General features: G+C 48.7%; 1 protein-coding gene across 1 annotated transcript in view; it reads left to right on the top strand.

Annotated features, from left to right (window-relative positions):
• Positions 1–9054: 9054 nt before the first annotated feature.
• Positions 9055–22820, top strand: part of LOC309845034 (serine/threonine-protein kinase MRCK alpha-like) — a 66588-nt gene continuing 52822 nt past the window's right edge. Inside the window, exons 1-3 of the mRNA XM_082692489.1 lie at positions 9055–9079; positions 18748–18812; positions 21167–21243. Coding sequence (XP_082548615.1) covers positions 18752–18812; positions 21167–21243 — 138 coding nt within the window. The 5' untranslated portion in view covers positions 9055–9079; positions 18748–18751. The remainder of the gene's footprint in view (positions 9080–18747; positions 18813–21166; positions 21244–22820) is intronic.

Below are 22820 nucleotides of genomic sequence, written 5' to 3'. Positions count from 1 at the left end.
GCCGGCCCCCAGCTGCACCCTCGCAGAAAAGCACAGGGATGGTGGGCTCGGTACTGGAGGAAGGGCACCGGGAAGAAGTCGGTTCCTGTACGAATATGAAGAGCAGGGCCATCTGCGGCAGGACCCAGCTCTGCCAAGAAAGAGCGATGGCCAGTGGCCAGCAGAGGGAGCCCCTTCCCATGTTCTACTTGGTCTCTTATGTCCTGCCCAGGTCTGTAGGTAATCGGCAGTTCTGCACAGGACCTACTTACCTTAACACGAGTATTACCCAACAATCCCAGGAAATTAAAGGAGGCAAAGTTGACACATTTCTTTCCATTCACCATAATGTTGTGTCTGGGGGGGGGGGCTGGGGAGAGAGAGGACAGAGGTAGATTTGAGCAGATATTCACATTCCAGGGCACGTGCTGTCACATCACCCTGGGGCCACACGACATAGTACTGATGTCACTCTACCCTGGTTGCACACCGGTCTCCTGGCTCTCCACTCAACCTAACCGATGAACCACTTCAGATTTATTTATTTCTAGAGAGAGTGTGAGTACACACGCGGGAACGGGGGAGAGGCAGAGGGAGAGAGAGAGTCCCCAGCAGACTCGGAGCTGAGCACGGAGCCTAACGCAGAACTTGACCTCATGACCCTAAAACCATGACCCGAGCCTTAATCAAGAGGCAGCCCCTTCGCCGACAGAGCCACCAGGTGCCGTCTTCTCATTACTTTTGAAGTGTAAAATTAGCAAGTGGTATTGATGAATCAGCCACTAGTTTTCTTATCGGGCTAACTTGTAGTACTTAAAAAAGTACAACAACAACAACAACAACAAAATTTAAAAAATAAATAAATAAATTAAAAAAAAAAAAAGAACAACAACAAAAAGTGAGCTATAACCCCAACACAGATAAGTGGCAAACCTTTGATTTTAAAACTCATTAAGAAAGAAGTAGTTAAATGAAATGAAGGACCTGGGGAAAAATGCAAAATAAGACAAAGATGAAGGAAATATAAAAACATCAAAATCAAAAGCAAGAATGGTCAGAAAAGGTAACAAAAGAAAATGGAGATCAAAGAGGTAACAAAAGAAAATGTGGAAGAATGTCCTTGCGACGCCGTGGAGTATGGACAAGTCCTCCCACACATACAGAGTGAGACCAAAATGGATGAATTGGAGTCAAAATTAAGAATTTAGTTGGGGAGGGGTGCCTGGGTGGCTCAGTTGGTTGGACGACTGCCTTCATCTCAGGTCATGATCCCGGAGTCCCAGGATCGAGTCCTGCATTGGGATCCCAGCTCCATGGGGAGTCTGCTTCTCCCTCTGCCCTTCTCCTCACTCATGCTCTCTCACTGTTCCTCTCTCAAATAAATAAATAAAATCTTTTTTTAAAAAAAAGGAATTTAGTTGGGGAGCCGGGGGTGCTCAGTCAGTTACGCGTCCAACCCTTGGTCTCAGCTCAGGTCTTGGTCTCAGAGTCGTGAGCTCAGGCCCGGTGTTGGGCTCTGCGCTGTGCGTGGAACCTACTTAAAAAGAGAGAGAGGGAGAGACCCTGGTTCGGTGACAACACCGCAGACAAAGCTCACAGATGGGCAACACTTACCGCACGTCACCGAACCGAAGATGCCATCGCTGTTTTTAAAGCAAGGAGAACTGTGCTGATGAAAATGGGGGGAGGTTTTCTCGTGATCATACAATTTCTGAGTTCACACCGAACGAGCACTACATCTGCGCAACGAAGCGGAAAACGTAACAGAAATCTGTCAGCACATCCCTAACCTCTCCACCAGAGCCCCGCTGTTCGCTCTGCACCGTGGGTCACTGACCGCATAGGCGCGCCGACAGGACTCCTCTCTGCGGCCAGGAGCCCCGTGTCGTGCGGGGCACTCCTGCATCATGGCCAAGCTCACCCGACAGCTTAGTGTCTCCCACACTTCAAATTCTGATGTGACTCTCTCCCTGGACTGAACTCATCCTTCCCCCGATGGAGCCACATTTCTAAACGCCAGCCAGGACCACCCACAGGCAGGAATCTGGCGGAGGGAGGCTCAAGCCTCTGTCACCGCAGCCTCTGCTCACTGGCCGGGAGGATTCCGGGTCCGTCCCCACCGGCCGTGGGTCTCCCTGCCAGTGGCGCTCACAGCTCTACCGAGGAGCCACGGTAAGTGTGGCCAGGACTGGTTCTCAGGGACAGAGGCAAGGAGGCCCCGCCGACAACAGCTCTCCGGGGCCCTGAGGTTCACCCCAGCTCAGAGATCTGACGATGCGAACGTGTGCTAGACACGGACACACAGAGCACCACGCTGAGAGCAGGCCACGGAGGGAAGTCTGGGAGGCACACAGGATTCGGGCTTATCAAGATGCGCCGGAGAGCAGCGAGAGCCGGTGGTGACATGAAGAGGCGTTCACTGGACGGGAAAACCCTGGCAGCTCCGAGGCAGATGGCATGATACTCAAAAGGCCCAAATACTCAGAAAAATACAAAATAAAACAATGTTGCCCAGCAGGGCTGTGGGGAACTGGGCCTCCATATCCCAACTCAGGGAAGCCACCAGGTAGGGAAGCCCCATGGAATGAGGCAGGCCTGCGTCCAGACCTACTGCGGGCCCCAGAGACTCACGCAGCTGCACAAGGGGCCGGTCATCGCCAGATCTTGTGTGGCAGCGGGGTGGGCGCAGCTGAGGGACCCAACATGAGAAAAGCAGCTAAGGACACAACGGAGGCGGAAGGAGGGAGCGAGAAGCACATCCTGCCCTCCCCATCCCGTCTGCGCCGCGCAAGATCTCTTTGTTACCCCTAACGCCAACTAACGGATGTCTGTCTCACTGCTGGTTCGTCTGCCCCAGAAGAGAAGGGAGGCTGGAGGGGCGGCTAGGGGAGAAGCTGGAGGGGGAGCAGCACGGCTCAATGCCAGTCACAAGAAGAACTGGGGAATCCAGGCCCCTCCCAGAGGAATAATCTTCAACTACAGCCCCTAACCGGGAGAGAGGGGCACAGCGTCTCCTACAAGAGACGCACCAGCCCTGTGGCTCAGCCAGGGAGAAGCCGTCACCGCCCTGGACTCTTGCTTACCCCCAACAAACCTTCATTAAACAGCCCCTGCCAACAGCCTCCTCCCTCAGAAAACGGCATTCCGCTCCCTTGTTGTTGGACTTGCCTACGGTTTCGCCCTAACTTGCTGGTCCCAAGTTGTCATTTTTATTCCCAAATCAACCCATTTTTATTGGTAAAAGTAACTATTTTTAAGGTTAACAATACATGCATAATAAAAATAAAAAGTATCACTTTAGTAATCCAGACATAAAGGACATCAAGCAATGACTGGAAGTTCAGTGGAAGTGTCTCAGGGGGCGGCCGAGTGGGGGGCTGGGGGGAGGATGAAAGGGGACCAGGTGTAAAACACTGACCAGAGTGGGACGGAGGACAGGGTCAGCACCTGTGTCCGCAAGGCCCCACGTGGAGAAACTAAGACGGAGCCTCCACCGTGTCAGAAGACGAGCCTCAGGCAGAGCTGAGTGAGAAGCGGGACCGAGCAAGCACAGCCTGCAGGGAAACACGAGCCCGCACATGCGTGTCATACACGTCTATCCCTAAAGGCGTGTGGTCAGCGCACCCCGAGAAGCTGCTCAGGCCAAGTCCCTCGGGAACAGTAAGAAGAAGGACGACTGCTTACAGACGATGACCACCACTCACTCGGTTGGAAGAACTCACTGGAGACAGGGAGTTTGGGACTAAAAGTCTAGGCTCAAGACAACCAACAGCGCAACCCACGCAGACCTGTTTGAGGGCGGCAGAGGGTCAGTCACGCGTCCTCTGGGCTGCGCAGCCCCCGCACGACTGAAAGCTGAAGGTGGCCCCCATCATGCGACAGGGCTGCAGGGTGACTTAACGACGGGGAGCCGGGGTGGGCGGGGCGGGGTACAGCTGCTCTGCGCCCCATCCAGGTGAGCCCTGCCCTGGCTCTTTGGGAGCACAGGGCATGGGGACACGGTCACGGGGCGGTCATCAAAACTGGTGCCTTCTGCGGGCCAGTGATCCCGACCAGTTAGCTATGGTGTCTTCTTCAGGGAAGACCAGAACGAGCCTCCCCTCTTCTGGTCCAGGGCATACGTTAACCTACACAGGGCCCAGACCACAAAGCCCTGGCGAGGCCACTGCATGGGCACGAAACTGGAGGGCCAGAGACGGAGTCAGTGTTGTCAGCGTGCCTACGACACGATGACTAAGAGGAGGGCAAGGCTGATTATATCTGATACCTGAACTGGACCAGCAGCAGAAAGGGAAAAGAAGAAACAAAACTCACAATTCAACATGCAGGTCAAGAATCCCAAACATGAGCAAAACAAACCAGCAATGTATAAGAACCAATCAAACAGCCTTATTCCAGGAATTTAAGAATTATTTATGAATAGGAAGACCTACCAGTGGCCTCTGGTAAACAGAACAGAATGAACAAAACCCGTCAGCCTGTGGTTCCTTCTAATGAGACATAAGACGCCTCCAAGGTCTAACAATCTGACGCTACCAAGCTCAGGACGCAGGGAGAGATGACTCCTGGCAAACGGACAGGTTGTCTGTGAGAAGTCACAGACCAGAAAGCAAGCTGCACGTGAGCCGGCAGTGAGCGGCTTAGCCGCTGCTCCTGGAAAACGAGCCCCCCACCCCACCCCCCACTGCCCAGGAACAGCTCCCGGTGAGCAAGAGGGCAGCTGGAAACCTGGGAAGCAGCAGCCACTGGCTCAGATCCCCTCCTACTCTGCAGAAAGACAGACTTCCTCCCTGGAAAAGCCCGAGTGTAACTGTGAGTCCTGCGGACAGCTGCGGCACGGCGCCATGCCAAAAACAGGAATTGGGTACAAATCCACATCGAGTCCTCCTCCTGGAAACAAAGGAGGAAACCTGCAAAATCTTGGATCAGGGAAGGATTGCAAAACCAACATGGAAGCACAAGCAACAAAAGAACAAAACAGACAACTGGACTTCATCACAATTAGGAACATCTGTGCTTCCAAGCACACTGCAGAGAAGCGACAAACCCACAGAATGGGGTAAACATCTGCATGTCATATTTTTGATAAGGGACTGGTATACAAAATATACAAAGTGCTCTTGTAACTCAACGATAAAAGACAAATAACCCAATTAGAAAATGGGCAAATGATGTCAGTAGGTCATTCTCCGGAACAGACACGTAAACGGCCGATGAGCGCATGAAAAGGTGCTCAGCGTCATTGGTCATTGGGAAATGCAAATCCCAGCCATGGAGGGTGCCACTCCCCACCCAGCAGGAGGGTCACAATGAAAGACAATGTTGGCCAAGACAGGGAGAAATCACAACTCTCATGTGTTGCTGATGGAAATGCAAAGTGGTTCAGCCACTCTGGAAGACAGACTGGTGGTTCCTCAGAGTAAGTTCCCACAAACCTCAACAATTTCATTCTCAGCTGTATATCCAGGCGAAACAAAAATGCATGTCCACAGAACGAATGTGTACCCAGAGCTGCCAGGGTGGCTCCGTCAGTTAAGTGTCTGCCTTTGGCTCAGGTCTTGACCTCGGGGTCCAGAAGTGTGGAGTCCCTTCTCTGCCTCCCTCTGCCCCTCCCCCACTTGTGCATGCACTCTCTAATAAAATCTTAAAAAAAAAATGGTGAAATTAAAAAAAAATGTACACAAATATTCATGGGAGTTTATGCACTCATATAATTTTTCTCTTTTCATATACTACTGTGGAAACAACCCTAATGAACATCAACTGATGAATGTGCCATGTATGATATATTCAGAGTGAAATACTGTATTATTCAGACACAAAACTGACACAAGCTACTACGACATGGACAAACCTTGGAAATGTGATGCTAAATGAAAGAAATCAGACACAAAGGGCCACATACTGCACGGTTCCTTTAAAGTCCAAAACAGGCAAACACGGAGAAAGTAGGTTAGTAGGTGTCAGGGGAAAGTAGATGGGGAACGGGGGGTGTGGGGGGTGAGTGAGCGTGGGTGTGCAATCTCTTTCTGGGCTGATAAAAATATTCTGGGGGTGCCTGGGTGGCTCAGAGGGTTAAGCCTCTGCCTTCAGCTCAGGTCATGGTCCCTGGGTCCTGGGATCGAGCCCTGCATCGGACACTCTGCTCGTCAGGGAGCCTGCTTCCCCCCTCCCTGCCTGCCTCTCTGCCTACTTGTGATCTCTGTCAAATAAATAAATAAATAAAATCTTTAAAAAAATACTCTGAAATGAGATGGTGGCAATGGTTGCACAACTCTGTGAACATACTAAAACCCACTCAATTTCATGATCTGTGGATTAGGTCAATACGGCTATTACTGAAAGGAAAAACCTCTCCAAGTTAAGTAAATTCACTTACTCTTGTTTAACCCAGTACTGAATGAACAGCACTAGTGCATTCACTGAAAAGTAGCTACATTTTTTTTCTCAAGATTTTATTTATTTATTTGACAGACAGAGATCACAAGTAGGCAGAGAGGCAGGCAGAGGGAGAGGAGGAAGCAGGCTCCCCACTGAGCAAAGAGCCCGATGCGGGGGTCCATCCCAGGACACTGAGACCATGACCTGAGCCAAAGGCAGAGGCTTTAACCCACAGAGCCACCCAGGAGCCCCAAGACAAGCAGTCTTTATGAAGAAAATTACATGGCTTTACTGTAGGACATGAAAGACCAGAGTGACACACCAGGCACACGGTGGTTTTCCCACGAATCCACATCAGCGCACTGCCAGTCACAACCCGACCTCATTTGTCGGTCAAACGTGATCAGTTAAACAAGCTCACACCAAGGAACAGAACTGCAAATAGCCACGCAGTTTAGAAGGACAAGGAGGTGAAGGCCTTGCTCTAGTCAAGGCCTATTCTTAAGCTGTGCTATTTAAGTGGAGTTTAAGTGGACATGCCGGCAGAGGAGAAACAAAGCCAGAAGCAGACCTGTTAGAAGGGCACGCACTATACAGAAAAAGGGAAATTTCTACTCAGTAGGTAAACGATGGACAAGTCAATGCACGCCAGGACAGCCGACCACCATACTGACATGGGCACATTCGACCTCGGGGGGCAGGGAAGGTCATCTTAACCACGGCACTGCTGATGAGTAAGTCCGAGTGCAGAACGCCTAAAAATTCCACATGACCACAGCAATGCACGGAGTGAAGAATGCAAACCCCCTTTCCATCAGCGCAGGAGCGGAAGGACACACTCAGAGAAATATGCTGCATCACATATTCAGACAAAATACTCAATGATTTCATGGTGTCAAGGATACATGTTAAAAGTATAAATAGAGGGACACCTGGGTGGCTCAGTTGGTCAAGTGTCCAACTCTTGATTTTGGCTCCTGATCGTCGGGTCCTGAGTTCAAGTCCCGCACCACGCTGTGTGCTCAGCGTGGAACCTGTTGAGGGTTCTCTGTCTCCCTCTGTCCCTCTCTGTTCTTGGGCACGCTCTCTCTCTCTCTCCCTCTCTAAAATAAAGAAATGAATCTTTTTTTGTCAAAGGTTTAAATGTAAGTTAAAGACATCTGCCAACTTCATGAAAATGGTCATCCTTTGTGGGTGATAAGAATAAGTGGTAGATGGGAAGGCATTTCTTAGCTACAACTGGAACGTTTTATTTCCTTCTTAAGGTAGATCTGAAATAAAGATAGCAAAAGGTGAATGCCTATTTATCCTGGATGGTGGGTATACATGGGTTGGGTATTTCCTATAAACTTAAAGTACTTCTTAATTTAAGAAAGCAGACGTGGTAAAGCAAAGACAAGCAACAGAAGAACTAAACACAAAGACAGATCAGACCTTGGAACAAGTGGGGAGAGAGGCAGCCCAAGGAATGTCAGTTTCAGAACTCGAACTGTCAGAGTCAAGTGCTGCTGTCCGTGCTGCCTCGCTAAGCAGAAGCGTGAGCACAAGACTCACATCTGGCTATGAAGGTAACCCACAACAGATCTAAAGTCAGAAACAATGAAGCTGAGAAAAAGGAGCACTGCTTTTCATTTCGAATCTGTCTCACTATTTGAAGTATTACCAGGAAGACATATAATTTCGCAAAACGAGGTTTTTGTTTTTTTAATGGAAGAAAGGTACAAACTGCAATGCTCAAACTAGAGACCATAAAACTGTCCGTACGTCCTTAGCAGAGTCCTACGTCGGGCACTAAAATGATTTCTGAGCTTCTGAGATTTCTTACTGTTGTATTTCTGCTAGAAACACTACATAAACCTCTGTATGCTTTGGCAAGTATACCTACAGGAGAGCAAGTACACAACCTTCGAGAAGCAAAGCACTTTACCCTGAAACGATGTTGTAGTTGAGAGCAGGATGGTCTTTCGAGATGGGAGGAACAAGAGGTTCCGGCTGCCATTCTTCAATCAATTCTTCCTTTTCCTACGAGAGAAGGAAACAAAATACAGCAGGTGCTGGTCACCGGACAGTGACTGTTTTGTTCCCACACTTCCATTAAAAGCAACCAGTAAGTTCCTTTTCTGTTCCTGAACAGCAGCCCGCAAGGCCACATCACGCACACTGTCCACTTGTGACCCGGGGCCACTAACCCTAACCCTAAAACACGTGCTCCTCACTCCTGATAGGGAAAACCAGCGGTGAAATCGCCACAGAAATGACTGCTCATGTCTGTGTTCCCTGTGCTTTTGTTTTCTTTAAATTAATAAACTATTTTTGGGAGCCGTTTTAGATTCATGGCGAATACCGAGGAGAATATACAGGTACTTCCCAGATGCCCCTGTGCTCCCCCACCACAAACATCCCCACCAGAGTGGTACAGCCATCACATTCAGGGAACCTACAGTGACACGTCATAGTCACCCCACGTCCACAGTCCTCCTACAGCTTCAGACCAATGTACAGTGACAGGTTCTACCTCTGCAGTAGCAGTGCCATGCAGAATAGTTTCACTGCCCTAAAAATTCTCTGGGCTCTGCCTATGGTGCCCCCGTCCCCTTCTAGCAACCACTGATCTGTTTACAGTCTCCACAGTTCTCCTTGTTCCAGAATGTCATAGAATCATGGAATCATACAGTACATCCCCCTTTCAGACTGGCTTCCATCGTGTGGTGATACACATGTAAGTTTCCTGTTTGTCCTTTCGTAGCTTGACGGCGTGTTTCTTCTTGCACTGAGTAACACTGCATTGTCTGGATGCAACGGAGCTTATCTATCGGCTCACCTACCTGGTCCATTCCAAGGTTTGGTAATTATGAATTAAGCTGCTATGAACATCCATATGTAGGTTTTGGGGTCACAAATTTTTAAATAATTTGAGTAAATACCAAGGAGCATGATTCTTGGGTTGTATGGTAAGAGTGTCTCTACTTTATGCCCCTCCATAAACATCCATAAATACAGAGTCAAATACAGAGTGGCTGTTATGATTTTGAACAAAATGCTCCGTTACATCGATTAAGAATCAGAGCAGGGGCGCCTCGTGGCTCCGTCGTTAAGCGTCTGCCTTCGGCTCAGGTCATGATCCTGGGGTTCTGGGATGGAGCCCCGTGTCTGGCTCTCTGCTGGGCGGGGAGTCCGCTTCTCCCTCTGCCCGTTGCTTCCCCTGCTTGTGCTCTCTCTCCCTCTCTGCCAAATAAATAAAATCCTTAAAAAAAGAATAATAAAAATAAGTTTTCTCTTACCTTCACTTATTCCTTCTTTGATGCTCTTCCTTTCTTTATGCAGATCTGAGGTTCTGAGCTATTTCATTTTCCTGCTCCCTGAAACACTTCCTTAACATCTCTCATGATGCAGGGCGGCGTGCAGCACGCTCCCTCACTTCCCATTTGTTTGAGAAAGTCTTTATCTACTCCCCGTTCTCACACATGTAAGTGTCGTTGTTCTGGACATTTGTCTTATTTCCCAGCTTCCTGATTTGTGCTTTGGAGCCTGGTGGTAATCTGGGGAGTGTTTCTGTCACGACAGCCTCAGATTTTGCTGCTGTTCCCTTGTCTCTTCCTCCTCCTGATGTCCCCATGACACGTGTGTCACAGCCCTGTGGATGTCCCTCGGTCCTTGCATGTTCTTACGTATTTTTTCCCGGTCTTTTCTACCTTTGATTTTCAGTTTGGGCGTCGCTACAGTCACATTCCCAACTCAGAGACAGATTCTCTCCTCGGTCGTGTCCAGTCGACAATGAGCCCGTCAAAAGCGAGCCCCACTTCTGTCAAAATGTTTTTGATCTCTGGCTTTTCTTTTTAACCTTTCTTAGAATTTCTACTCTCTGTTGACACTACATACTGTCCTTGCATACTGTGTACTTTTTCTGTTAAAGTCCTTAGTATATTACCAGAGTGGTTTTAAATTCCCCCGTCTGATCCTTCCAACAGCCCTGCCATACGCAAGTCTGATTCTGAGGCCTCCCTGTCTCTTCAAACTGTGTGTTCTGCCTTTTCGTAAGGCTTGTGATTTTTTCTAGATAGCCAGGTGTGATGCGCTGGACAGAAGGAACTCCCAGAAACTGGCTTTAGTATGTGGTTGTGAGGTGTGGGGGGAGGGGAGTTGTTCTCTAGCCCTGGGATTAGGTCCCAGGCTGTCAGTGAGCCTGTGTCCCAGGACAATGAACTTCACCAGCTTTTATAATTGCCCATACATTGCCTTTACTGAAATCTTTATTTCTCTATGTGGCTTTGAGTTACTGGTTGACCCTTCACTGCACCTAGCAGGACTCTGCTGACCTTTTTTTGGTAGGGAAGTTCTAGTCACAGCTCCTCCCACTGTTGTTTCTTTCAGAATATCTTGATTGCTCCCTCACTTACAAAGAACACTTGAACCAGATACAGGATTTTTCTTTCTTTCTTTCTTTTTTTTTTTTTTTTTTTTAAAGATTTTGTTTATTTATTTGACAGAGAGAGAGAGAGAGAGAGAGAGACAGTGAGAGAGGGAACACAAGCAGGGGAGTAGGAGAGGGAAAGGTAGAAGCAGGCTTCCCGCAAAGCAGGGAGCCTGATGTGGGGCTCAATCCCAGGGTCCTGGGATCATGACCTGAGCTGAAGGCAGACGCTCAACAACTGAGCCACCCAGGTGACCCTGAGATACGGGATTTCTTGACGGTTTTCCTGTTCTCACGTTGAGTATCAGCCCGCGGTCTCCCGGCCTTCCAGATTTCTGGTGAGCAATCTGCTTGCAGCCTTACTGGGGACCCCTTGCCCTGTGTTGACTTTTTGTTGGCAGCTCTGGAAGTTTGATTATAATGTGTCTCGTTTGGGGTCTCTCTCAGTTCATCTTACTAGGAAGTTCACTGGGTTTCTTTAATGTTTGTGTGCATGTCTTTCTTCAAATTCTGAATTTTTCAGCCATGATTTCTTCGAGTATTCTCTCTGCCCTTTTCTTTTTTCTCTCCTGTTTCTGAGATTTCCAAGACACATGTGTCAGTCCTTTTGAAGATGCCAAATTTCTTCTGGGTTCTGCTTGTTTTTCTTTGATCTTTTCTCCTTCGTTCCTCAGCCTTCCTAATGTCCAGTGTAGTCTTCAAGTTCACAGACTCTTTTCCTGCTGGCCTGACACTGTCTCCCAATGCTTCTCCTGTGTTTTCCATCTCAGTTACTGTACTTTGTTTCTTTTTGGTTCCTCTGTGCGTTTTCTGTCTCTGCCTCGATGCTTCCATTTCATCCACAGGTAGATTCCTTGACTTCATGCAAGTCTTCCTTTAGCTTCTTGAGCAACCCTAAGAGCCATAAGAGCATGATTCTGAAGTCCTTGTCTAATAGTTACTACTTTTCAGGAACAGATTCTGTTGACTTACTTTTCCCCTTGGAATGGGGCATACTTTCCTGGGTTTTGTACATCTGCTATGTTATATTGTTGAGAACCAGACATTTGAATTTAACAATGTGGTAAGTCTGAAAATTAGAATTTCCGCTTTCCCCAGGGTTTGCTATTTTTAATTAAAAAAAATTTTTTTTTTTAATTGTAGCCTCTCTGTGCCAAGGATCAGCTTGCAGCATAAACATAATGTCTTCTTGGGTCTTCTCTGAGCCTTTCCTCGGCAGACACAGTCGTGTTTACTTTCCCCTGCATGTGCATTTCTTTTGGAATGTCCTAGTCTTTAATATCTGGCTCCTGAAGGGGAAGAGCAAAAAAATGAAGGGGGAATAAAGTGGAACTGGTCCTTGAAATCCTCTGGAGGTCTCTTGAGCCCGAGGGGAGAGGGTTGCAACACTGGGGGAAGAAAAATAAGAGTTCTTTGTCAGCGCCTCTGTGAGAAGCAGCAGCCATCGGTGGTCACAGCACAGATACCCAGTATTTGGAGGACAGGGCCCTTTCTGCTTACTCTATGTTCCCCAAACTGAGTGCTGCTTCAGGAATACATGCACAGCTGCCTGCCACATGGCTGGGGGTAGGGAATGGATAGTTGCTACTGTGTTAAGAGCCGAAACCACTCAAAATTGAATGCAATTTGCCACCCAAGCCTTCTCCTGGAAGTTGCAAGCCTTCATTAGACACCAGATTTCCAAAGGGGTTACCCCGGACAGATTCTGCCAGTGCAAGTATCATCTAGATTGGGTGACAGACTCCCAGGACCTCCTACCCCATGGTCTTCCCCAAGACCTCTCCTGCCAGGCCAAAAAGGCTACTGTTGTCTGGTGCATTCCCACCAGCAGTGTACGAGTGTCCCAATTTCTCCATGTCCTTGCCAACATTAGTTATTACCTTTCTCAATACATGTTCTTCCATCGATGAGCAGGTGAGTCGCAGGGACCAGAGGAATAGAAAACAACTGTTCAGAAGAGAAAGGAAGGACAGGAAACTCTGTGGGAAGGAAGCAGGGGGATAGGGAGGAGTGACAGGGACTGGAGGGCATGAGCAGGGACAAACAAAGTGGAAGGGGACAGACATAAGCAAATAGGTCGGCTGGGACAAGGCCACAGAGGAGGAGAGCCTGGACAGCTGTGTCGGGGCCTGTGGGGGTGCTGGGGACTGGAGGCCAGAGGTCAGGGCTATAGCCCAGTGTGGCTACAGCTCCCCTGACAATGGTCTGGGATTCTGTTAAGGGGACTCAAGTCTGCCTGGTGTGCAGGACACCGTTGGAAGACACCACTTTGCAGGACAGGCCTTCTGGCCATCTGAGCTGTAACCATCCGTCCTTCATCACGGAAGAGGTAGACCAGATAAGCTGTCACTTGGGGAGATCACAAGGCTGGACAATTCTCTTCTCAGGAGACAGTTTATACGAGTTACAAGGGAGGGCATGGACGTCTGGTGACGTCTGTGGTCTGCTTTTTGATGCGAGAGCTTTCCAGGGCTTCCTGCGTGGTGACATTTCTCTGGAGGTGGCTGCCTCTCTGCATCCCGAGCGGGAAAGGAGGAGCTGGGCCTGGACACCATCGCTCCCGGTCACCTCAGACGCGAAGGCGGGCGGCAGGCGCTCAGCCTCCAGGTCGGGCGGGCAGACAGGTGCCTCCTGTGTGCTCGTCTCAGGAGGGCTGGGGGTGGCTTTTCCCAAGAAGGTGCTTGTGGGGAGAACTCTCGCCAGCAGAGTATCTGTCGTGACCCCGTTTGTCATCAGAATGTCATGATTTCTCTTGTAAACATTCTGTTGTTTCACATTTCACATCTGGATTCCCCATCTGCGTGGATTTTAGAATAGACAGACTGGGGGGCGCCTGGGTGGCTCAATGGGTTAAGCCTCTGCCTTCGGTTTAGGTCATGATCCTAGGATCCTTGGATCGAGCCCTGCATCGGTCTCTCTGCTCAGCAGGGAGCCTGCTTCTCCCACCCCCGCCTGCCTCTCTGCTTACTTGTGATCTCTGTCTGTCAAATAAATAAATAAAATCTAAAAAAAAAAAAAAAAAAAGAATAGATGGACTGTGTGGGACCTCGAAGCCCCAACCCCATCTGGCTCCCACGCTGTCATTCATTCCAGGCCCCACATGACGTGGAGCCCACGCTGGCTCCCGCTTCCTTAGTGCTGGTGCAGAGTCCCCCACACGGCAGCAGTCCTGTGTCCATCCTTCCTGTGTCCGTCCCCGTCCCGCCATCTGCAGTTCCCTCCCTTGGGACTCAAAACTCCCCTGTGGCATCTCTTCCAGTGTGGCCTGTGGAAGGACATCCTGCAGTTCCGTCCATGTGCAGGACATTCTGACCCCTGGTTCCCAGTCGTACCGAGGACCCCTGGGGGACAGCGCCATCCAAGCTCCTGGTGTTCGGCACGAGGGCCTCATGGTGAGGGGGTGACGGAGGCCACGGCCAGTCAGTGCACATCTGTCACCTCGCGGGGATGGGAGATGTCTCTTCCCTGTGACGACAAGTCTCGGGACCTGCTCTCTCCACCACTTCCACGTCCCCTCTCAGAGCTGGCCGCGGTCATCCGTCGACGCGGGGTGGCAGCCCCCCTCCGTGTGGGAAGTACGGCCCGAACTGGCTGCGGAGCTGCCCGCTGGCGGCTGGTTTCACGAGGTGCTTCGAAGATGCTGCTCCGTTATGCATTTTCTTAGTTTCATAATGTGTGTGAAAACAATGTGTTATTCCTTTGAAGGTAAAACGTCACTTCCCTCTCTCTGTCGGTAGTTTCATCAATGGTGTGTCCATGCTGAATTTCCAGGTTTTATCCTGGTGGGGTGGTTATGCAGGTGGTGCCCCCTTTTTTTTAAGATTATTAATTTTAGAGACAGAGGGAGCGCCTGAGTGAATGGGGGATGGGGGACAGAGGGACAGGGAGACAGAATCCTGAAGCAGACTCCCCACAAGCAGTAAGCCCAGCATGGGGCTTTATCCCGTGACCCTGAGATCACGGCCTGAGCAGAAACCAGGAGTCAGATGCTCAACCAACTGAGCCACCAGGCACCCTGGTGGCGTCCTTATTCTGAAATTCAGTGTCTGCACCGTATTTTCAAATGGTTCGGGAAAGACATGTCCATATTACATATGCAGGAGAAAGAGAGAGAGAAAGCAAATGGGGCAAAATGTTTAAAATGGTAAATTTGATAAAGAATTTATAGGCGCTCTCTGTCTCCTCATACTGTTCTGCAAGTTTGAAATCATGTCAGAATTAAAAGTTACCAAAGAAAATCTCACAGTAAAACAAAACTTATAAAAGAACTTGCGATTCCTATTATCCTGTATATACACACAAGTTCATATATACACAGCTTCATATGTACGGCCGTCTGTCCGGATACACAGCTTCACGTACATACGTATCTGAACATTCGTAATTCAGAGGCTGTGTCACAGTCCAGGATCACAATGTCATCTCCTTAGTGTCCTCCTAATTTCTCCCACCCTAACCCCCCAGGGAAGGATGAGCTCCTTCCCCCCAGACTGGACCATTACACACAGGTCCCCATCTGGTCTGCACAGCTGAGCCATCACCGGTAACTGTTGCAGGGGCAGGAGCCAGCCTCGGAACCCCCGGGGAGCAGCAGTTGGCCTGCCGGCAGTGGCTCCTTTGGGCGGCTGGAGGGCCGGGAACCAGGCTTTCAGGACGCCCTTGTCCAGCAAGATCTCCAGGAGGAGAAACCTGGGCATGTTCACATCACTACGAGCAAAGAGAGAACTCCCTCCTTCTGCAGGATGAAAGGTGAGAGGCCCCTGTGGGATGCAGCTGCAGGGATGTGTGGGGACTGCGGCGTCCGGAAACCACGGGGCCATGCAGATGCTGAGAGGGCTGTGCTCCGCCTGTGTTGGCTCAAGAGCGCTGACATGTCCGCTCCAGTCCCAGCGCTGAACTGCCGGGGTGTCGGAGGCAGATAATTCCTCACGGACAGTCCTGTAGATTTAACAGGAAGTGACTGGCTGGGCTACTCTTCTTGGGTCCTTTGTTTCCTACTTTCCTGGAGTCAGAGTTTGCTTTGCACCAGAGAGCGGCCTGGGGGAATTTCAGAACAGTCTGTGCATGGTAAATCCCTGTGTGTACAAACGCCTTTCGTTTCTTTCACACCCGGACTGGCCTGTGCCAGCCTCAGCTGCCGCTGGGCCTGTCCAGCAACGGGCAATCCTTCTGGAACAGAGGCCTAATGCTGTGACAACACCGAGCGGTGTGCACTCTACACACCACTGGGCAGGCGGCTGCTCCACGGATGGGCCGACTAGAATTTCAGTGCCTGTGCCAGTATCTAAGTTAATCTCTAGGAGTAAAATGTTCAGAATAGTGCCCTTTCTCAATCAGGTCTGTCAGTCTGTCTCCCCCTTGAGAGAAGGAATAGTTTCTCCAACCAGACACGCACTCTGAGTCCGGGAAGTAGGCTGCTCCTGCCCAGTGTGTGTTAAGTTCTTAGGAGCTTTGTCAGGATCTAGGGCTCTGTGTTTGCACTGGTACCATCTCGAGGTCTTTACTCCTGTGTGTGCACTGGTACCATCTTGAGTCTTTTACTCTTTTTTTGCTGGTAGTAAAAAGAGTTCTTCAGCCTCCTTCTGTAGTCTCATGTTGTGACCTGTCACGTGATACTGTCACGTATCTTGGCTTCTGCCCTTACTTACGTTGATTTACTTTTTCCACGTTAGCATTTCATATATTTTACTTTCTACATTCTAGCATCAGGGGCAAAAGGGATACTCAGGGCTTGACCTTAGAAATAACCAAAGGAGTGGAGTCTTCCAGAAGTTCCCACTCCGCTCCAGGACCAAGGGTGGGTGTCACTCACAGTCCAGCAAGGTGCACAGGGCAGAAAAGACAGACGCTGGAAACCATGATGATGAAGTTGCTGAATGATGTCAATATATATGGGTTTCAACCCACAAAGAGTCTCTTCTTAAGAAGTCGGCCCTGTTCTTTGCCAGTGGCAGCAGTGGTGGGGGGTGGGGGACAGCTATCATGTTGGTACATATACAAATGAGGCTGTTCTTAGGAATCCTTAATACTGTGCCCAACTTAGTAAAGAGTAACTTTCCTATTTACTATTCAAGACAAGTAACAGTCCTGAGCACCTCCTAAATTTTTCTGGGTGGGATTTAAACATCCTAAATAGAAGACAGATGAAAGCATACTTAACTGATTTTGTAGAAGACACTGGGGCGATGGAGAGGTTTGAGACGCTGGGCGAGTTGGCCCTACTCCAGCCAGGGTCGGCTCTGGATGGAGATCGAGCTTCCCGACAGGTGCCCCCAGAGGCACTGCAGACAGGTGAGCCCCACCGTGCCACTCTCAGAAGGACGTGAAGTCTGGTCTCAAAGTCCTCGCTGTGCGCTGCCACGTTCAATCTCTTCCAGTGAGCTAGAGTTCAGTTAAAAAAAAGAAAGAAAAGATTTCTTCTATGAAATGGAAAGTTAAGAAAAAGTTGAAAGCAGTTAGGTACTTTCGATAGGCTCTCGTTGACTGGGGCATCTCCTCGAAATGCTGTCAATGCTTCTGGAAACTCCTACATCTGTGATGAAGGTTTCTGCTGTTTTTTCCTTCTTATTTGTACAAGTTCCTGATTCACAAGCACCGAAATCATCTTGTAAGCAACACCCTGTCTATGCAGAAAAACACCCGTTAATGAGTATAGAATGAGGGAAGCTAAAAATTCTTGCCCATTTCCCACAGATCCTTAATTTCTGAAGGGCCCACTGGTGCTGGTTTCCACCTATTTTTTTTTTAAGATTTTATTTATTTATTTGACAGACAGAGATCACAAGTAGGCAGAGAGGCAGGCAGAGAGAGGAGGAAGCAGGCTTCCTGTTGAGCAGAGAGCCCGATGCGGGGCTTGATCCCAGGACCCTGGGATCATGACCTGAGCCGAAGGCAGAGGCTTAACCCACTGAGCCACCGAGGTGCCCCTCCACCTATTTTTAACTGTAGCTTATAATTTGGCTTGTGTACTCCAATATGTGTATGTTTTAAAAGGTGCCTCTCCTCATTCCGGCTAGTGGAGAATTCTGTTCCCTTCTTAACACAAACATAGGTGAATTAGCCCCCAACAAGGTGAATGACAGTTGTAACAATCATACAAACCGACAAGAGTTGTAGCTCACGATACATCAGCGTAGGTGAGATGGTGGAACAGTGCAGCATAAGGGGGAAAAATCCAAATTCAAACCGGTGTAAATATACACATATGACCTGTTTACTACATAAATGTGCTCTGACAGAGTCCCTGGGTGAGCGGGAGGAGAGACATGCCTCTGAGGGCCACCCTGTGCCTAAAGCCTTCGGCACGTAACTGTGCACATCACGTCTGGGTCAGGTTCAGGGCGAGGAGGCGAGTTACTGAGAGCTAAAAGCTTCACATGCTACAGACGATTCGGTTAGAAGACCGGTATCCTTTACTTAAAGGTGAAAGAGAGAAGACAGGTCTCGGTATGAGAAGGAGACGTCTCAGAACTGTCAATACCATCTGTTACCGCTATTTATTTGTTTCAGAATAAACGTGGTATTTCAACTCACTCCCAGGGCGTCACCCTTCTTACCTCTGCTCAAAAGCAGGCATGGGAGTCAGATGGAAAGTGGTGTAGACAGATACATGTACATGCATGTGTATGTGTGATGGAAAGTAGTGTGTACACAGATACATGTACATACATGTGTATGTGTGTGATGGAAAGCAGTGTGTACAGTATATAAAGTAGTGTATACAGATATACATACATATATGTGTGTGTGTGTTCATTACTCAGTATTTGCTCCATTATTTTGGTTTCCTATTAAACAACCCTGATGTGGTTGTCAAATCTCTTTTATCTGAAATGTTTCAAGCACAAAATTGGGCTTGACTGAGGATCCTAACTGAATTAGCCCCACCCCCACCCCCAGTTCTATGGGATCCAATTTTAAGTCGTCTCCAGCACTCAGCACTTAATGACATCTTTCTTTCTTTCTGCCTCTTTTAGTAAAATGAAAGCCAAAGAGCAGTACCGATCCGACACGTGGTTAGAAACTGACCACCTGACTAAGGGTGAGTAGCTCAGATCTCAAAGGGAGGGGGCTAGGTGTCGCCTAGGTCAGGACCTGCTGCCCCCCACTCTCATGGGTCCGTGTGGCCACGTGAAAGCCAGCTTCCTGCTCAGGTGGGAGCAGCCTGAAATCCCAGGTCAGTGTGTGTGTGTGTGTGTGTGTGTGTGTATGTACTCTTGATAAAATGTTGAGCCATTTTCTTTGGTCTAGTTTAATACGATTTGGAGATTTTTCTATCACTGTAAAAGGTTTAAGTGGAGCTACCTTTATTCAGTACCATGAAATAGTTTATAAGAATGCTTTTGTCATCAATACAACTTTCTTATGTTGCTCCAGTCACTGCCTGATTTTGGAAGGCTGCCATCTGTTGCAGGCTGAGGCGAGGGTGCTCTGGCTGTCTTGAGTTGGCTACGGGTCAGGCTGGGGTATCACATGTCTGTGTGCTCTGAGCTGTCTGAGAGGGTGTGGGGAGAAATTGCACAGCGTGGGGGACACCAGGGAGACACCCAGACTCGCCCTGGAATGCTAGTGACTGTCCTCCACTTCTGGTTTTTGGAGCACCTGCTTTCAGCCATTTCCAACAACTTATTAACTCCTTTCCCTTGCCTCTCATTAAGATTTCCTGGACATTTTTCCATGAATCAGGAAGCTAAGAATTGTCACATATAAACTCCTTAAATTTTCTTCCACCAAGATAGTATTAGTGATACGAGAATTTAATAAAAATAAGCAGTGAATGCTACCTTTAAATGAGGGGACAGCCCGTGTTTCTAACCGAGGCCATCTCTTGTACAAGTCAGTTAGAGGACCTTCGTATGTCTGAGCTCTCCTTTCCGTTTACTGCACGGTTCTGTGGCTCACACTGGTTTGGGTCATGAGGGGCTTGCTCCAGTGGACGAATATTCTGGAAGGCAGGGAGCAGGCTCTTAAGAAACTTGAGACAGGCAAACTCTGGAAAGCAGAGTGGCTGTTGAAGAAATATGTGTGGACTGACTTTTTTGTGGACAGTAGATGAAACAGTTAAAGAGAACGCGAGTGCCCTTGTGAAGGTGAGAACCAGGATGGGTTCTAATTCAAGAGACGTGAGGAGGCACTGAATGTGGGAGAAGAGACGCAGAGCATTCGGGTGGGGGCTGGCCCAGCGCGGCTGCTCCAAAGTCAAGGCTGCGGTCCTGCCGGCTGCAGAACACCACTGGATCAGTACATCGAGGGCCAAAACACTGATTGGTGGGCTTGACATTGCTAAGGAACCTAAAGAAAGAAAGGCCGTATATTATCACCACGCTTTATGAAGTTAACATTTTAACCTCGAGTTTTATTTTACCATTATTTCGTCTCTGAATGCTGCAGAGCAATAAAATCCTTGTTCAGTGTTCTGTGACATTTCTGAACACACTTCCTCATCTGACTATTAAGCGACCGTGTCAAGGGTTTATAGCAGAAAAAGCCACTGCTAGCTCTGTCACTTGCTGAACGCATGCCTGTTAGTCTCAGTCTGTGCTTTTCCATCTCTGATATTTAAGTGGAATTATAATCATACTTCAAGACTTCATTTTGAATACAGTATATTTCAAATTGGTACAATTGGTAGATGATAAAGTATGGAATTTCTTTAAAATTCCTTTGCAGAGGGGCACCTGGCCGGCTCAGTCGGTAGACCATGCGACTCTTGATCTCAGGGTTGTGAGTTCAAGCCCCACGCTGGGTGTAGAGCCTCCTTTAAACAAAAAACAAAACAAAAAAAACTTTGAGGAAAAAACTCACAGTTGGATACTATATTCTGTCTATAGAAATAATATCTGGATACTATGATAGAAGTTTTAAGTATAACTAATTGTTCTGCACCTGCGAACGTTGTTACCACAGATAACACAGGTTAAGAAGTGCACATTAGGTTCCCTGGGGGGGGGTGTGCAGTGTGACATTGATTCCCAAAGAGGGGACAGGCTGACACAGAAAAAGTAGCCATCATTTGCATGACTGTGTTTTTGAAATTCCCTCGGGTCTTTCAATAATGTGTTACATTTTATTTAAATGTAATACTTTTGAAAAAAAGAAAGCAAAGGTATGACACGTGGGAATTAAATTTGTAAAAACTTAGATAATTTATTTCTGTACTTTCCTCACAACTTGCTAAAAATAGTTTCATTTGCGATGCAGATCTCTAAGATACAGTAAATGTGTTTAATTCAGATGAATAAATAGAAACATTCTGATTTAAATATGAATACATGAGAAACCAGACCACCTCTGAAAAATACAGGCTGAGAAGAATTTTAAATAGATTAAGACCAAAAAAGGTATGAATGTTAGTTTTAGTTTGCTGCATAAAGCAAGTCTGCCACTATCTTCCAGGGAGTCTGCGACAGGATGCGGGGTCACCCTCTGTGACCCTCGGTGCCCCGCCCACCGATGCTGTGGCTCCGCACCAGGTAAGCACAAAGCCCCCGGAGCCTGCTCCGCGGCCTTCTAGAAGTTCCTGACGTTCTCCAAATTGCACTGTGCTGCCGCCCTGAAACCGCTGTCGCACCTGCCCAGCGAGATGCCCAAGGGCTTCTGCAAGCGCACGGGAGAGACCCGGGTGTGGTGGAAACAAGGCTGCAAGTTCATGGTAGGATGAAAAGTTGTTTTCGTCTTTCGAGTAAAATAACCAACACAACATTTCACGTGGTGCACTGTGCCACGCATACAGAGAAGGGCACCAGACAGCTGTGTCGCCCGTGCCCGGGTGCACGTGGAGGCTTGGCTGACCCTGGGATGCTGGCTGCCTGGTGGCAAACCCTCCCTCCCCACGGGACGTCCTGCTGCTCGGGGAACTGACTTCCTCACCTCCTGCCACAGGGTCGCAGCCCGTGTAGGGTCCTCCTTCAGAATGCAGGCAGTGGGGCCTTGCTGTGGGCTGCAGAGCTGTGTGTCACCCACACGGAGCACAGTGTGTCCTGCTGTCTTTCCTCTCAGGGGTCCATTATACAAATATGGTGGCGCTCACGTCCCTGTTCCATTGTGCAGAAAACTCTGGGCATGTGTCTGGCTCCAGTCAGGAAACCAGGAACTGTATTTGTTGTTTTATTTCATTTTAAGGGTTTATTAAAGAAAGAGAAAGAGCGTGAGCACGCGTGCACAGGCGGTGGGGAGGGCAGAGGCAGAGGGAGACAGAGAACCTTTAGCAGACTCCATGCCCCGTGTGGAGCCCCACGCTGGCCTCAATGTCACAACCCTGAGATGATGACCTGAGCCAAAATCAAGAGTTGGACACTTAACCAACTGAGCCAGCCGGGCACACCATGTATCAGTTATTTTGACAGACACTTTATTTTATTAATTTATCTTAAACAGCCTGATTTAGGTGTAATTGATTGATATACAGCTGATGTGCATATTTAATGTATGTGATCTGACACACAGGACTGGGAAGCCACACCAACCTAACAGATGTACCCATCACCTCCAGAAGCTTCCTGATGCCTCTTTTTCATTGTTGTGTAAAAACAGTTAACATGAGAAGCCCTCTTCACAAGTTTTAGGGGCACAATACAGTATCAGTATCTATAGGCACGGTGCTATGTGGCAAATCTCTAGAACTTACTCATCTTGCAAAAATGAAGTTTTATGTCTTTGACTGACATCTCCCCATTCCTCCTCCCCTACCGAGCTCTCGCAACCACATCCCACTGTGCGCTTCTGCAAGTATGACTGTCGCTGATTCCTCATCTAAGTGGAATTGTGCAGTATTTGTTCTTCTGTGATGGGCTTATTCTACTCCACATGTCCTCTGGGTTCATCCATGCAGTAAAGTCATTTTACAACAGAGACCTGATTAAACAGGCATCAGAGGACTAAGGCAAAAAACCAAACAGTGAGGCAACACCAAGGTAGGAACTGCAGGGAGAAGTTACCACCTCTGTGGCTTGCGAGACAAATGGATGGGGTTGGGGTTCAGAACCCAGAAGCCTGGAAGCCAGGCTGCTTCACAGTCACCAAGTGTGGAAGGGAACTGCAGACTGGGCCA

This window comes from Mustela nivalis, assembly GCF_964662115.1.
Source record: "Mustela nivalis genome assembly, chromosome: 12".
Classification (NCBI taxonomy): Eukaryota; Metazoa; Chordata; class Mammalia; order Carnivora; family Mustelidae; genus Mustela; species Mustela nivalis.
The sequence above is the reverse complement of the archived record's forward strand: the minus strand, read 5'-3'. Positions and strand labels throughout refer to the sequence as shown.